The sequence below is a fragment of the Myodes glareolus genome, chromosome 21, assembly GCF_982192425.1.
Source record: "Myodes glareolus chromosome 21, mMyoGla1.1, whole genome shotgun sequence".
In the NCBI taxonomy this organism is placed as follows: domain Eukaryota; kingdom Metazoa; phylum Chordata; class Mammalia; order Rodentia; family Cricetidae; genus Myodes; species Myodes glareolus.
The window spans coordinates 44,083,048-44,099,396 of record NC_142046.1 but is presented as its reverse complement, the minus strand read 5'-3'; the positions used below and the strand labels follow the sequence as shown (position 1 = coordinate 44,099,396).

At 37.2% G+C, this 16,349-nt stretch overlaps 1 protein-coding gene across 6 annotated transcripts in view; it reads right to left on the bottom strand.

The window, feature by feature from the left end:
* The window catches only part of Slc4a10 (solute carrier family 4 member 10), a 231,728-nt gene that overhangs the window by 16,366 nt on the left and 199,013 nt on the right, over positions 1–16,349 (bottom strand). For all 6 annotated transcript variants that reach the window (XM_048426118.3, XM_085681046.2, XM_085681049.2 and 3 more), the window contains 4 exons: positions 12,761–13,012; positions 11,497–11,565; positions 7,010–7,183; positions 6,200–6,322 (listed from right to left, as the gene is read on the bottom strand). In XM_048426118.3, the coding sequence (XP_048282075.1) occupies positions 6,200–6,322; positions 7,010–7,183; positions 11,497–11,565; positions 12,761–13,012 (618 nt within the window). The remainder of the gene's footprint in view (positions 1–6,199; positions 6,323–7,009; positions 7,184–11,496; positions 11,566–12,760; positions 13,013–16,349) is intronic.

Sequence of the window (16,349 nt, the reverse complement as noted above, 5' to 3'; positions counted from 1 at the left end):
TATATGAGCTTATGAGAAACAATTCATACTCAATTTCCAACAAGAAAACCATTAATTAAAAGAACTCATTTAAGTATAAGGAGAGCCAAACTGAGGCTTAGAATGAGGTGGTCCTTGCAACTTAGTTTGTCAAGATATATGGGATATAATATAGCATATACATAACATATTAACATATGCACACCATAGAGTCAAAGACAGAACATATCCATCCATTCTGGTAGAAAAATACTACTTTTTATACGTTTTATGTTGCTGTACATGAAGGGACATAAAGACACCATCAGTGATCCCAAAGACTACATAAGACAAACCCGGATGTAAACAAAGTATACATGTGCCCTTGGTTGTTAACTAGAAGATGATACACAGCTTCTCTTCTGGCCAAATCAGCAAGATTTACTGAAGACTAAAATGCAAATCAAGCTGAAAAGAACAAAAGCACAACCAGTGCCTGTGTCACCTGGCAGCACGAAAGGCAGACCCATTAGCAGCAGCCAAGACTGGGGCTAAGGCTTTGTGAACAGTTTTCTCTTCCTGATGATTTTCCACTTTTCTCTCAAATTGCTTTCAATAATTATTTTGCACTCTGAGGCTCGTTAGTGTGTGTGGGCTTTATTCTAGTCATCATCCTATCCAAACAAAAACTCATCACCTCTAAAGATAGCATTTCCAAGCCATGCTTATCTGAAGTGAAGGGTGGCAGAGCAGCCGCTGCTGCTGTCTTCAGTGCCAGAAGGGATCTGGGTGGGCCTGGGAGTGGTGACGGAGGGACAGCTGCACCCAAACAGCACTGCTGGGAGGCAAAGATGGAGACTTCCCATAGAGGAGCTGTGAAATCAGGTGCGGTTACCTTCATCTTCACAGCCCAGGTTATCTCGTCATTCAAGAAGACAAATAGCCAAATAGAACTGAGCAGATAAGGACTGGAGGAGCACCTAACATGGCTCTCATACAGCACCTCATCTACACAGGAACTGCCAATGATATGCTGAGCTACATTGTGGAGCCCAACTGCAACATGTTAGAGGAATACCTAAAAGAAGGGTTTGGCCAAAAAGACTTTAGAATTCCTTATGCTATAACTGAAAGACAATCTTTTAATTAAATTGTTTATCAAAGCAGTTTTAAGGTATGAAAAACAAGGGGAAAACAAATAACTCCATATCTAATAAAGAGCAGAAAATGACGCACAGAAAAGGAACGCACTCATTTCACGCATTGATTGAAGATGCATTATGTTTTAGGTACATATCAAAGAAAAATAATAGGTACACCACCAATTAGGTTCACTTAATGAATGTATGTTTACATAATCTGTGACAGGTAACTGTAAGGTATTGAGATATAAAATTAAAAAGAAAGATATAAACTCAGTTCTCAAAGTAATTAAAGATTAGCACAAAGAACACAAGAACAGACAGTGAAGAGAAGAAGAAACTTCAGGTAGGAAGAAATGATGTGAGATATGCAGAAAAGACTGAAATAAATAAGGTGTTCCCATGACAGCGAGCAAGCAGTTTCACAAAAGACAAAGGCCCATGGTGAACTGAAATGGGTAATATAATCTATAAGATCCTACTGTTTTTAGATAAACTGAATGATATTACATCCTTAGTCTGAACTTTATTTTGTAATAGTAGAAAAATTATAATTGTTATAGTACCTGACATATGGTTCATCCTTTACCATTAATAAAAGAGTTGACTTAAATTATATATCCATTTGGGGGCAAAGTTTGTATATATGTGGAAGCCCTTTAAGATCTCAAAGTTTAAACAATAGCTGAGAGTCAGCATTCAGAAAGACACCTAAGTTACTATGGGGGCCAAATACTTAATGATTTGGCAATTCATGTGTCCTAAGAAATGGGAGGAGAGTCAGGAGTCACGTTCAACACTTCATTTTATTGAAGAGGCAAATAAGGCAATCAGAAGTTAAAAAATTCCTACCATTTCCTTCCCTCAACTAATACCATCATCTTCAGATATTGCATATGTATAAATTTGAAAATAAGGATTATACTTTTAAGAACTATTATTTCTGTTTTCTAACAGATTAAAGAGTTGATAGCATAAAATAATAAAAGCATAGAACGTAAAATTGGGGTGGGCCATATAGAATTCAGCAAGTTCATGGAGTCATCAGAACCTATGGCTTAGCAACTTTTTGAATTTTGTGTGCATGTGTGTTTATGTGCACACATGTGCAGATGAGCACATGTGGCAGTCAGGAGACAACCTGCAGGAGTTTGTTTTCTCTTTGTATATGTGGGTTCCAGGAAGCAACCTGGTTAGCAGGCTTGATGGCCAGTGCCTGTACTGCTGAGCTATCTCACTGGTCCCAATTCAGCACCTTTAAGTAACTGCCTAAATTACTTTAAGTACAAAAAATTTCTGACATGGTAATCTTGTACTGAGAACTTTGCTGTTTTATAGAGATTGAGATTATGTGAGTCTAATAAAAGGTTTATCTCAGATGTCAACATCACCTGGAGGTCTAAGGAAAATAGATTTCTGGCTCTGATATGCATCATTTGATGAAACAGGCCTGGGAATTTGCATTTTTAAAATATTGCAAGGTGCTGGCTGGTGCAGCTGAGACCCTGGAACCAGATTTTGGGAAAGAGCTGCTTTAGAAGATAGAGCATACTTGTCCCACTCTACAGTTGAATCATAAAAACTATTTCTCTAGGTTAGTAATTAGGATGCGCTTCCTAAAGCCACAGCCAATTCTTACCTTTCTGAGAGGTAAAGCACTTGTTTTAATTTCTTTAATTGTGCTTATTTTTAGATTGCACTTTCTTGGAATCTTTCATGATCATAAGGCTCCGCTTGCCTTATTTTTTGTTTTCCTCTATAAGGTATGTGTTAGAACAGTCCCTCAGTAATGAAGAAGGTATAGAAATGATTACTTCCACGGAATTGCATCTCCAACCCTAACTAACACCGGTACCCATGCTTTCCACCTGAGAGTAAACATTCTGCTGGAATTTTCTGCATTTAACAGTAGTCCTTTTGTCATGAGTACAATGTCCTAGGGAATATTTAAGTAGGGAGGAAGGCATGTTGGTACTCTGAGCACATTTGGACATCCAGAATTGATTCTGCAGTCTTCCCTTTACACAGAGCAATGTGCAAAATGTCAGGGTTCCAATATTCATTTCTACCCTGATTATAATCCTTTCTTTCTAAAAGCTGAAGCATATGTATATGCATATGCATGAAGTACATGAAAATTTGGAACAGAAGCTCTGCGACCTTGGACTGGCCTGTGTAGCTATTTATTCTGCTTAACTCATTATTGAATTTTAAGGTCAAATGAATGTTTTCTCAGTGCCATAAGACCAGAAATGGGCTACTGATAGCAAAACCCTGGAGGATAAAGGTCCAAGCTTGTAACTATCATCAGAAGGACCAGAGGTGAGCTCGCTTTAAATTCAAGTCTCAGGGAGCTGAGACATTTCTGCCGTTTATCGTCTTGTCATATCACAACCAGAGTTCCTCAATTAATTTGAACATTTCTGAAGAGCTTATCCATTACCCACTCTACTGTACAGTCTCTTGGAGTCCTGGGCATTGGTACAAGACACTACAGTACAGTCATGTCTTTCAGGGGAATTAATAGGCTCAGAGAAAAGAAGATACCCAAGTCTGGGCCCTCAAGTGGAAAATTAACCTTGGATTTAAGCTTCAGTGTCATCCTCCACAGGGCCTCCTCCACTCCTACCGGCTCTGCTTTCCCGATGCTAGTTCTAAATAGAACATAAGCATCTTCACACGTCCTGCCTTATCTCTCCACACTCTTGGTGTGATGTCTTCTTTGCACTACTTAGAACTGCCTTTCAATGTTTGAGGATAGGTTATTCCTCGAATGAAACAGTGGGTTTCTTGTTTATTTCCATGCAGTTGGGATCATATGAAATATCATCGTCATAATCTATGTGAGATTTTAAGGATTTCTAAACCCTTCTGGTAAATATATTGCAAGTTATTTTTCCCCTCATATTTGGAACTGAAGGATTCAACTATAAAATTCCCCCAGTAAGTCTTATTCTATTTTTATGTACTTGCTGTAAGTATAAGTTCTAGGAAATTTAGTGATATCTAGTTACTCTTAAAATCTTTACTTTCAAATTCACAAAACAGTAAATACTATCAGAGCACAGTAAGGCATAATGTGGTATAATATAAAAAGGTTAAAAGTTCTATACAAGGTCTCAGTGGAGTTAATAAACTCCTAAAATGCAAATATAATATACACATATGTAAGTACTATATATAGATAACGTATATATTAGTATATGTATATATAACATTATAAGTAGTTATGGCAAGAGGAGTGACTAATTCTACCAGCAATAATCATATCTGAGATAAACCTTTTGAGTGGATATCATTGTGCAAAGTTACAGTGGCTAGTTCTAAAAAATTTATGAGTACTGTCAACTTGTTCTCCGCATGTCACGAACAAACAGGAGCATCTGACATTGTCTTTCTAGAAAGGTAGAGAAAAATGGCAATGACAGCACAGTGGCTTACACAGCATTTTCCTTAGGAATTTCCCAAATTCTAAGAGAAATGAAATTCTACGACCATTTCCCTCTGAGAATGGCCTCAGGGGAACACTGTGTGAAAGAGATGGTACTCTATGGAAAAGAGAGCGTCTACCTTATCCTATCGGAAACAGTAAAGATGTTTGACAGAAAATAAAAGCAGTGCAATAAAGAAAACATACTGTATATGTTACTAGACAAATGAGCTTAGTAATATAATCTTTGGGAAGATGGGGAAAATTCATAGGCAATAAATATTGTCTTCCAACTTTAAACCTTAGGAAGTTTTTCAGGTGGGGTAAATTTCAGTCCATCATACAGGCTCCGGTAAGTTATTATTTTCAGAGGAGCTCTGCTACTTAGACAAATACAGTAAATAGCAAAGTCAAGAACCAGTGCCAGTTTCACAGTATTTTAACGTGACATTAACATTGCTAGAAATATAACTCTATACATGCCTTCTACAAGATTTTGGAAAATTGAAACATTCATACAGAAATAAGATCCACCTTCGTGATGTCTTTACATGTGGATACCATGGAGGAAGGGTCCACAAATCACATGTTTAGCTATGTCAGTAGAATGTTCTCTGCCAAAAATTTATCAGAATTTGTGGCCCAATCTGCCCTCTCTAAATGACTGAGCAAAACTAAAACTGTTTTTGTGCTTGCAAATAAATTTCCCTACAGGAAAGAAGAAAAGTATCTGCAGTCCAGATAATATTCAGTGGAAAAGAAATTGAATGTTTTTAGTAAACACCTGGGAAAACAATACTGGAAAGAATGAACAAGTCTCCTAAAATATTTCCTTTCTATTTCGTTTATACATAGAAATTTTTCTTTTGTTTTTGTGTTTGTAATCTTTGGGCTCAGTCACTCTGCTAAAAATGTTATTATTTTTTATTTTCATTTACATTCCTTATAGTATTTTATGAGCTTTAAAAATGGTGTGATTAAATAGCCTTCAAAAAAGGATTCAGGCTGACATGGGAACTTTATATATTTCATAAAACTTATATCTAACTTGTTTCTTCTTATGAATAGAATAAATCAGTAGTTTGTGAAGATAACTAAAACCTGAAGTTTTCCAAAATAAGTTTTTAAACTTATTTTATTTATTTATTTAGAAGCCAACCAGGTCTCGAACCCCACCACCACCACCACCAAAAGAAAGAATAACAACTTAATTCAAATCTACTGAATAAAACCTCTTAGCAAGAAACATTACCAACAGTGAAATATCATATTATTTTCTTTCAAACATTCAACCAAAAGCAAACATCACATGGCTATATCTCAGAAACAGTTATGATTCAGCAAAATTTCCCCCCACCCATGATCAAGAAATCAGAAAATAAACCTTATAATTTAGAGAGTAACCAAATGCACAAATTTTCATTTTTTCATGCAGAATTGCCTTACTCATGTAAGATCCCTGGCCTGCTCTCTGCTTATTTGTTTGATTTTCAAGACAGGGATTCTCTGTGTAACAGCCTAGGATGTCCTGGGACCTAGCTCTTGTAGATCAGGCTGGCCTCGAACTCACAGAGATCCGCCTGCTCCTGCCTCCCGAGTGCTGGGATTATAGGTGTACACCACTATTGTTCTTCTCTTAAATAAAATACCAAGGTTTATTCTGACTTACTTCTTTTTCAGCATCTTCAAGTTTCTTTTTCTTACTCTCAGGCATTAAATCATCAAGCCAGCTGAGTTCTCGTTTGGTGAACAAGAAGTCCATCAACTTCCTCACAAATACCAGGGCTAACACCTAAAGACAATAACAAAATAGTTTAAAATGTAGACAAACAAAAGGAGAGGAAATATAGATGAGCCTTAGGACTTACATTAAACTAAAAATTGAAAACACCTGTGAATAAAATATGACCTAATTTTTCTTTCTCTTTATTTCCTTCTTCTCAAATCACCAGGACAGAATCTAAGATTTCATTCAATGTCAAAGGCATCTTAAAGAAAAATTTTAAACTATGAAGTATATTTGATTACACACCCTAAATGCATAATTAAAAGCTCAAACTAGGATAAGTGAACACTACAAGATTCTTCTATATGCTAATAATTTTTGAATTACATAGTTATTCAAATTTACTATACTTATAAATGCATTTAAAATATGTCTGAAACATTCAATTAAATTTCATTTTTAAAAACTTGCCTATTTTTTCATATTTGTTAGTGTATTCCAATGTTATTTTTTAAATTTACATTTTCCATCTTGCTTTCCATTAACTACTACATTATGAGTGACCAAGAAAGGAAACCTATATTAAATCAGCGAAATCCAAAATATTTTTCAAGCCTGATTTTAGTGCCCAAGTTTATACTAGATTTTCTAGTAACTGTTCAAAGTGATTCAAGGCTATTCGGTTATTGCTTTTTTAGTTCATGTGTTTCCTAAAATCCAGTTAAAGAGAAAGCGTTAGGGGAAGTTTCATACCATCATAGGAAAGACAATAGCAGCTCTTGAGACTTTGATTATCCACAGAAGACCAAGACAGCTCATCTGAATAATTGTGAAGAGATGGACTTTCCGGAGTGGTACATGCCTTAGATATATAAAATCTGGTTGATGCTTGGCTGGCATCCAGAAGAGCTTTATTCTATCAAATAACTAAAAGATTAAACAGACTATATTGCATTTTAAGAACAAGACAACAATAACAGTAGGACAATTTGATATTTAGTATGTTCCAAAATATTAAGTTCAAATGACATAGTTGTAAAAACTGCAGGACACTGAAAATGACATACAGTGTGGGCTTCTGTTTATCGAACAGTATACTGTATTTCCTATAACAAGGTGTCATTTAAAACAGTTTGCATAGAGTAAAGGCAGTGCTACATTTTGCTACCTTGAGAACCAGCACAATGTCAAACAAGATAAATTCATTCTTTTCTGTTTATCACATCATAATCTCTACCTTTTGTCCCCAAATACTGGTCTTCTAGGCTTTCTATGCTTGGTGTGCTTTTTCTCTCCCAGAGTGCACCATCCACCCTCATGGCTTTGCCTTTCACATGTTAAATACTCCTACACAGACCTCAGCTTCCTTCAAGGGCCACACAAACCCTTGCTGTTGTGTAGAGTGCCTTGGATTCCTACTTAGAACCCTGCCATTTTGGCTTTGCCACTTTGGTCCCCAACAAAGGTTTTGATGCTGTCTTTAGAAACATACACAACTTACATAAAGATTTGGCCTACATATTTTTTTGTGACCAAAGTGTTTTATTATGTTTTATACTTGGGGGCTGGGGAGATAGTTTAGGCAGCAGAGAGACTCTAGTGCATCCCTGGAGCTCATTGGCCAGCCAGTCTAGCAACTCTGTGAGCTCCAGCTTCACTGAGGGACTTGTCTCAGAAGACAAGTGACAAGTGACCGAGGAAGATACCCAGGGTTGACTCAGGGCCTCCATATGAATGCAATGTATTCATGTGAACCTGTGCATACACAGGTACATGCAACTGCACCAATACCTGCATGAATGCTTACATATAATGCACATCAATGCAGATACATAAAGAAATGCAAACTATCTTATTTGGGTCAATTTAATAGATGGATCCAGTGTAGCCAGTGGATTATGTCTATTTCAATTTTGTCATAATAATAAATAAAATAACTTGAATTTTTTATAAACCACATATTTATAGGCACTTCAACACATTTTTCTGAATAACTGATTTTACTACATATTAGTTTTATTTTGTGAGCCACCTGTTTAATCTTTAGGCCAAATTTTATTTATATAATTCTTTCAGTGAGAGGTGGCTATTTAGAAAACAGTGGTTTTGATCACTCTCAGCCACTATTACATTTCATAATTTTTATGATAACATACTCTACACAGCTTCAACAGAACATTGATAAATAAAATATTGCTCAGCTACCATAAAATAACTATCAGCTACTTATCATCAAATCTTTCAACTTTCCATACAGGGCAAATAAACAAGTATCTGTAGAGTCAGGACTAGAGCATTCTGGTTTGCCAAAATCAAATTTTATATGGGATAGGTGTAAACAGGATACCAAACAACATAAACCTTCCTGTTGGTCTTCTCTGCCTTATGTGTGGCACAACTGTTCCCCAGTTACATAAACTGCAATCAAATGCACATTACAGCATCCACCAATATTCATTCATAACCTTCCAAAGTTTTTGCTGAAACCCATGACAGAACTGACTGCTAACCTCATTCTTGACTCACCTCTGTGTGGTGTGTGCGTGTGCGTGTGTGTCTTTTCTACTTCATAACTATCTCTTAAAATCAGGAATCATTAAACAGACACAATTTTGTGCATGGCAGAAGAAGAAAGAATAAAATCCTTCAGCTTACAACTGAATGTCTATTCCTATAGAGTTTTCCCCACCCATCATTATCCATTTAGGGAACTGTGCTGTTGCATAAGTGTGCTTCAGGGAGTGGGTGCTTCAATTGTTATTGTTTAAGTGGCACATTTGCTTCACTTTGGATCCCTGCAATGTTGGAATGAATATAGATGTGGTTATATATTTGAATACAGAAACAGCATTCATGAGAACATTGTGATCTGTTTTTTCTGCCATATTTCACAGTGAGAAGCTTACATAGTAAGTTCCTTAATAGTGCCAAAAAGCCAGGTGACATAAAGAGTCCTCCAGTTTGCTAGGTTACAAAGTAGCAGGCTCCTTAGGATATCTGACATAGTCAGCTAATGTGCTTGCCTAGCACTACTCCAAGAATAACAATCGTGACAAATTTATTCTAAGTTTTGCATTTGGCTTTCAGCGTGGTCCAATAGCAGCATGTAGTATTTCCCCACCCAGTTAGCGTCAATTCCCAATAGGAATGTTAACTGTTCCTTTAAATTTCCACCAATTCTGTTCTCAACGTGAGACCTGTCAGTGCGTGCCCAGGCTTTCTATTTCATTAATGTGATTTATAACTCATTAAATTTGACTTGAGGACTTCGATGTTTTTCCTTAATTTCACTTGAAAGGATCACACCCCAAGTAATTCTAAAACTTGACATTTTTGTTTAATTCTAAACCACGTGGGTAAAAAAAAATCATTTGAATGAAATTAGAAGAAAATCTGTCGGGATCTACCCACAATTGTTTCACTTTGTTTTTTAAATTCCTGCTGCTCTATTTATGTGAGCCTGAGGCCTAATAATAAATGCTTTCCACTTACAGACAAAATCACTAGTCATTGATACTTTTGCCAAAGGCAAAAAAAAAATCAAAAATCAAAAACAAATGAAAACACTAAACTGATTCCATTAAAATGCATTTCATACATGATACTTTAAATGAGCAAATTAAATCTCTGAGTAAAATTTTAAAACCTAACGGCTCCCTATCATGCCCTCCCTTCCTTGAGGCCTAGTCCCTATGCTTTGTGTTTCAGTGTCTTACAATGGCCTCCTGTTGAAGCTTTGTCTCAGTTGTAACAGCCTACACCGTTCCAAAGTCTGACTGCTACTTCTCTAAGAGTCGGAAGGCAGGAGGTCAGTTTGCTTAGAGACAGAGACCTTGTGCTCCTTGTGCCCCAGTCAGGATCTAACTCCTTAGCCTGTTTTGATAAGCAGTTACTGTCGCCATACCATAGCAAAAACTGCTCTTCATATTATGTTTAACTTAAAAAGACATCTATACAGTAAGTAAGCCCCATAGCAGTGTCTTATGAAGAAAAGGAAGTATGCTGGCCAAAGAGCAGCACTATCAACAAAGGCAATTCAAGGTCCATTTAAGTAGAAATCTGTATTTGTTTCTGAAGGTGGCAGAACAAACTCCTACAACATTTTGGCTTAATGCAATAAAAATGTATTGCCCAGTTGTGGAGGTCAAAAGGCTGAAATGAAGGCCTTAGCAGGACTATGGCCTCTGTGCTCTCAGGGAGGAGGAGCCTTTCCACTCCTGCCACTCTTCACGGTTTGCTGTGTTCTTACACGACAGCAAACTCCAATCTCTACCTCTACCCTGCCATGGTCCTCTTCCTTCTGTCTTTCTGTCCTGCTCAGATACAGTTTGAGTCTTAAGTGTTTCCCCACAGGTTTGTTTTCTGAACACCTAATTTCCAGTGGTGGCATTGCTATGGAACCTTTAACAAGTGGTGTGGGGTAGCAAAAGTCTGTCCCTGGCGACCAGGTCTTTGAAAGTTATAGAAAGCCAATAGTTCAAGCCCCACACTCTCTGATTTCTGGTTTGCTGCCCTGTGACCAACTATTATCCATATTCCCATTGCTGTAGACAGAGCTGTTCTACCAGGCCTTCCCTGCTACGATGACCTGAAATCTCCTGAGACCACAAACCAAAACAAATCTTTTGTATAGGCATTTTTTTCTAATGTTGTAGACAGAATCCATAAACATGGCTTGATAACTATCAAAGTTTGCATTTGTACATATCTTGAAATGAAGTTAATTCATTTTCCAAAAGGGTGATGGAAACTAATAACACTAATTAATAGTGTTAATCTATTTATGGTAAATGACATCTCAACTGACAAAGTGCTGGCTGAACAAGCATGAAGACTGAGGTCAGATCCTCAGAGCCTCCTTAGTAAAGACAGTCATGGTAGTGCTTGCCTGGAATCCTAGTACTGGGAAATCAGATTAGAAACATCTCTGGGTTCACTGGCCAGCCACTCTGACCTAGGCACTGAATACAGGGCTGTCTCTGGCTTCCACATATCTGTTCATTCGCCTTCAATCACACCCAAACATGCACAGATGCACATAGCAATTTAAGGCTACCCGTCTTTGGGGCTGGATAAACATCCCATAAGTGAGAGACTCTTCTTTAGCATCTACAATTCTGGCCACTTTAAAAAATTTACATGTGGTCAGAAAGCGTCTCTTCAGATGTTGGCTGCTGTCACATGACTCACATCTGTACTTGAAGTTAAACAGGTACGCCTGTAAGAGTAAAGTAATTTACCTGAATTCCCTTTAGAGATGAAGCACCCATATAGAGAAACACTCCATATAGCACTGGCATGGGGATAAACTGGAAACAAAAAACAAAATAAAACGAAACAAAAAAAAACAATTAGAAAACAGGAGGCATTATCTTCCAACATGTGGTCATTCAGTTGTGCACCTACCACAGAGGGAGGAAAAGAGAAAATTAAAAACACTCTAGAAGCTAGTATGATGCAGGATTGGAGGACATAGTTCAGACTCTACCCCGGCATTTCTATCTGGGTAACTGAAGCAGTTACATAAACTGCTTGCACCTTAGTGTCTCAATATCTAAAAGAGACAATAGTGCAGTTAAGTGTTAGACTTACCCTACAAAGCCAGATGATTCCTAAGAAATAGTACTATAAACTATTACTGCACCATAACAAATATTGACTATTAGCCACATTAAAGACAGTTTATATTCTATTTTAAAATAGCAAAATATTTGGATTAATGGTAAAGAATAAAGTTTACTTCTACAGTTTGGTCCTAGGTTATGGCAGATATCGGTTAACATGTGGATTGTTCAAATTTCTTTTATTGGGTTAGCTCATTTTATCTAGTATCCTTTTACTTATATAGCAGAAATACAACTTTTAAGTGATTAGATACAAGTAGCTATGTAAATTCAATAATTCAATTAATATTTGATATTTAAGCATTCAAAATGAATGATAATTTATAAAGCAACTAACATGCTGCAAGAATATCTGCCAGATTTATATCACAAAACAATCCCTCTTTACTGATACTCAAAATTAATTTGATAATTTCAAATGTGAAGATTTCTTATATGCAGTGCTGATTTATATGTAGCGTCTGTGTGAAGCCTTCGAAATAAAAAGCTCTCTTTGAGACCACGGCATTGTCCAGTGCCACTCACTCATAGTAAAGTACATCCAATCTACATACTGACAAAATAATAGGCCCTTTAGCCTGGGCCAGACTACAGTGAACTCAGTCACTAGCTGCTCAAGAAGTGTGAGCTTCTCCCATAGTTTGAAAATTACAAATCAGAATTGTTACTGTCAGGAACTATGACAAAATTACACGTTCACATACTTAAGGACTCTAAAACATAGGACAAAATTTTATTCATACTTGGTGAAGGAGAATCATATAAAATTTTAAGTAATGTATCACTTTTATCCCATGCCATGCAATATTTACCAATTTATGTTTATATTAAACTGATACCTTAAATATATTCATTCTTTGATAAGGGGTAATTTTATTACCTTCAGAATACTGGTCATAAAAACGGATGAACCCATAAGAATAAAAATCATGAGCCCAGTCACCCTCTGTTCTCTGATGCCGAGAAATTTGGGTTGTTCTCCTGGAGCAGAGCACTCTGATTCCAGCTTCAGGCTGTTGACATGCGTGATGGAGAGAACCGTGGCAGCCACGAACCATGGCAGGCCCATAATGGAGCACACGCCCAGCATGACGGCCACCATTAACAGATCCAGGTGATAGCCACAACCTTTCTGTTAAAGACACAAGAGAAAGAGAAAGGAGTGGTGTCAGCAACAAGCTACAGATGTCTCGGTTGTGAATAGAAACCACTTCCTGACAATACTGGGGGTCCCTTCACGGCAGATGCCCTTGAACTAAGCCCCTAAGTACTGTTTCCCGCAGCCTGCTCCTGTTTCAGCAGGAGATGTTTTATTGGAAAGAATATCATAGAGCCTAATCTCCCTTACTTAGTCTGACTTTTGTCTCAGTTCATTGGTGACTTCTCCACAGTCATCCCTTGAAATAAGAGCATCTATGTTTCCTGCCTCCTCTCTAACTCCACTTTACTCTCACTGACCCACACTTAAGTGCAGGAAGGAAATTGAGGAAAAGTAGGTGCCAGGGTGTTAGAGATGGCTCTCTGGATGGGCTGATTGGGTTAGATTTCCAAGGAAAGAGCTCAAAAGACACCCAAAGGCACTCTTGGCCCCTCCAGCTATGCCCTGTGGGTGTAGAAAGTGTAAAAACCCCAGAAGCCGCAAAACTCTTGATCTATATTGTGTTCTGGTTCTTATTTTTATTTTTTAATACTACTTCATGAAAGCCCATGCAATATAGTTCTGGAAATGCATTGTTGGGATCACATGATGGCAAGCATGGGGCCTCCAAGGGTTTGCACCAGGTTCTCTGTGTATATGTTGTGGCTATTAGCATGGAGTTTTCGTGGGATTCCTAATGGTCAGGTGTGTCTGACTCTTTGCCTGTTCTTAGGACTCTTTTCCTCTTGGTGAGTTGGTTTGTTGAGCTTTGATATGAGGGCTTTCGCCTTGTCTTACTGCATTTTATTTTTGTACTATTTGGCTGCTGTCTCTTGGAGGCCTACTCTTTTCTGAAGAGGAACAGGAGTAGGTGTGACTCTAGGGGAGAGGAGAGATGGGAGGGGGCTTTGAGAAGTGGAGGGAGGAGGACCTGTGGTCAGATAAATCACATGAGAGAAGAAACTATTTTTAATTAAAAATAAAATTAAAAACAACAAAAAACAAATCTCAGGCCTTTTCCTATCTAAGAGAAGTTGATAATTAAATTATTTCATTGTAGAAGTCATTGAGAGTAACCTGTGCTATATCATAAGTACCAACTGCATATTAGATTCTCCTATTAAAAAACCAAGTTTATTAAGGACAGATAACATCAAATCATTGCTTGGTATTTTCCATTGTTTCCTAGCACAATTATTAACACACAGGAAACAATCAATAGAATTTGCAGATTGACTTTTTTTTTTGTTACAGTGTCTTATTATATAGCTTAAGTGCCCTGCAGTTCATTATGTAGACCTGCCTGGCCTTGAACTCATGGGCAGTCCCCGCTTACCTCTGCTTCCTGAGTGGAATGACTTTTATAAGGAAACATGCATTCTTGAAATGTATCTTAAAATCCAATGTAATAACTTTAATTGTAGAATAATTAGAGCAGTTACACTTGTCCTGATAGAGATGATAAAATGCCAGGGGAGATACAGAAAATGGAAAACAATTCATGGCGTTAGCATAACTAAAAGTGCACAGAAAAAAAGTTTGGCAAAACATTCTGTAAGCTATAGTTTTAGAGTATAAATTGCAAGTCCTTGAAAAGCAATGCCTGAAGCAGTTACAAGTGTGTTTTGTCCTAGGGACTGCGAATTAGAATATGAATTAGTCTGCCAAAATTCCTGTGTCTGAGGTGATTCAATGCAGTTGTGTTGCGGAACTATTTTCAAGTTGTGATACTACCCAAAGTGAGTGAGATCTCTGAGGAGTGCTGGGGCCAGAAGCTGAACAGCAAAAGAAAAAAGATGAGAGCTCCTAAAGAGCTGAGGTTTTTCTACTTTTTTATTCTATAAACACTTTCTAAGCATCCACACTCACTAAATGTACTAATATAAAGAAAGTCTTCCTCAGAACAATGACATCCTGTAGCTCTTACTAGTTTTTTAAAAATATGATATAAACAAAAACAATAGAATTTTGGATTTCTGGAAGTGGGCAAGATAATTATTTCAGAGAGAATAATTTAATCTTTAAAATGAATACATGATTTCCCTCAATTATTCTGTACAATAAGAATAATTTGACTGAATGGAAATAAAGCAGTTTGACATTTCCACTCATTAATCAGCATCCTTCTTGCCTTTCTTTGAAAATGTTTTTAAAAACTATTTCGTCGCAAACAAATTATTAGCTGATTAGGCATGCCAGCCAAAAGGAAGAATCCCTTTGTCACAGAGAGAACTCTGCACCTTGCAACATATTTCTGTAGCTTTTTTTTTTCAAAAATAAAGACAGAACTGTAGCTTTTATTCTCACATTCATCCTTGAATCATGGGAAATGGACATATGGGAGGAAGAGGGAGCATAGCAACAGGTGAGGCTGCACCAGACCCCACTAAAACCAACATGCAGCAAGACAAGAGGCCAGCCAAGAGGACCATCTGATACCCAGATGCCACCGCTGAAAAAAATCATTGCAAAGCTTGGCAGCAATTTCCTGCATCTGTCAAGTTAACCACATAAAAGACTATAGATTGACATGAAGAACCAGGCTGACAAAGAGGGCAAAAAAGAACATATCAAATGCCATAATCATCAAGGGAATGCGGTGCCAAATGAATGCTGCAAATGCATTCATTTACTCTGGTGATCTGGGATTGTATTGCTGTTTATTAAAAATGATGTCAAAAGAAGCCTGAACTGTCTACAGAAACAAGCAGAAAATCCCAGAGCTGTATCTTAACAGAAACTTTCTTTTCTACAAAATAATGTCTCTCTTTATTTCCACTTCTACATAGCAAGTCCCAAACAAAACCAAGCTTTTGTTTTTAATGCCTTTGAAAAGGATTCAGCTAACCCCTATGCTCTCCAACTCTAAAAGAGGAAAAAAAATCTAGAGCATGGATTTACGTGTACATCTATACAATATATAGTATTTTTCATGGCCATATTATGATATGTGTGACTGTTTTCATGCTTGCATGATTTCAAGTTTTGCTAATCTTATGCTCCCCATTCTCAGGTACAAGTTACTTAACCAGTGAGTCTCCTTAGCGCAACACTTAATTGTGAATTTACTAGCAAAGTTATTGTAAAAACATTTTCTTGTTGTCATGAAAGATACCATGTAAAAGAAAATGTAAAAGAAGTTCTGGCAATAAGGTGAGGAAAATTCAGGAGGATCTACAATACATTTGGAAGAGACAGAAAATGACATGAATACTGGGGTGACCCGAAGAAATGATGTGCACTCAGATACATTCAGTGAAGACCACAAAGTGTTTGACACAGAAATGGAAGAACATGATTCACAGAACAATTGCAGACAATGTTGCAACCA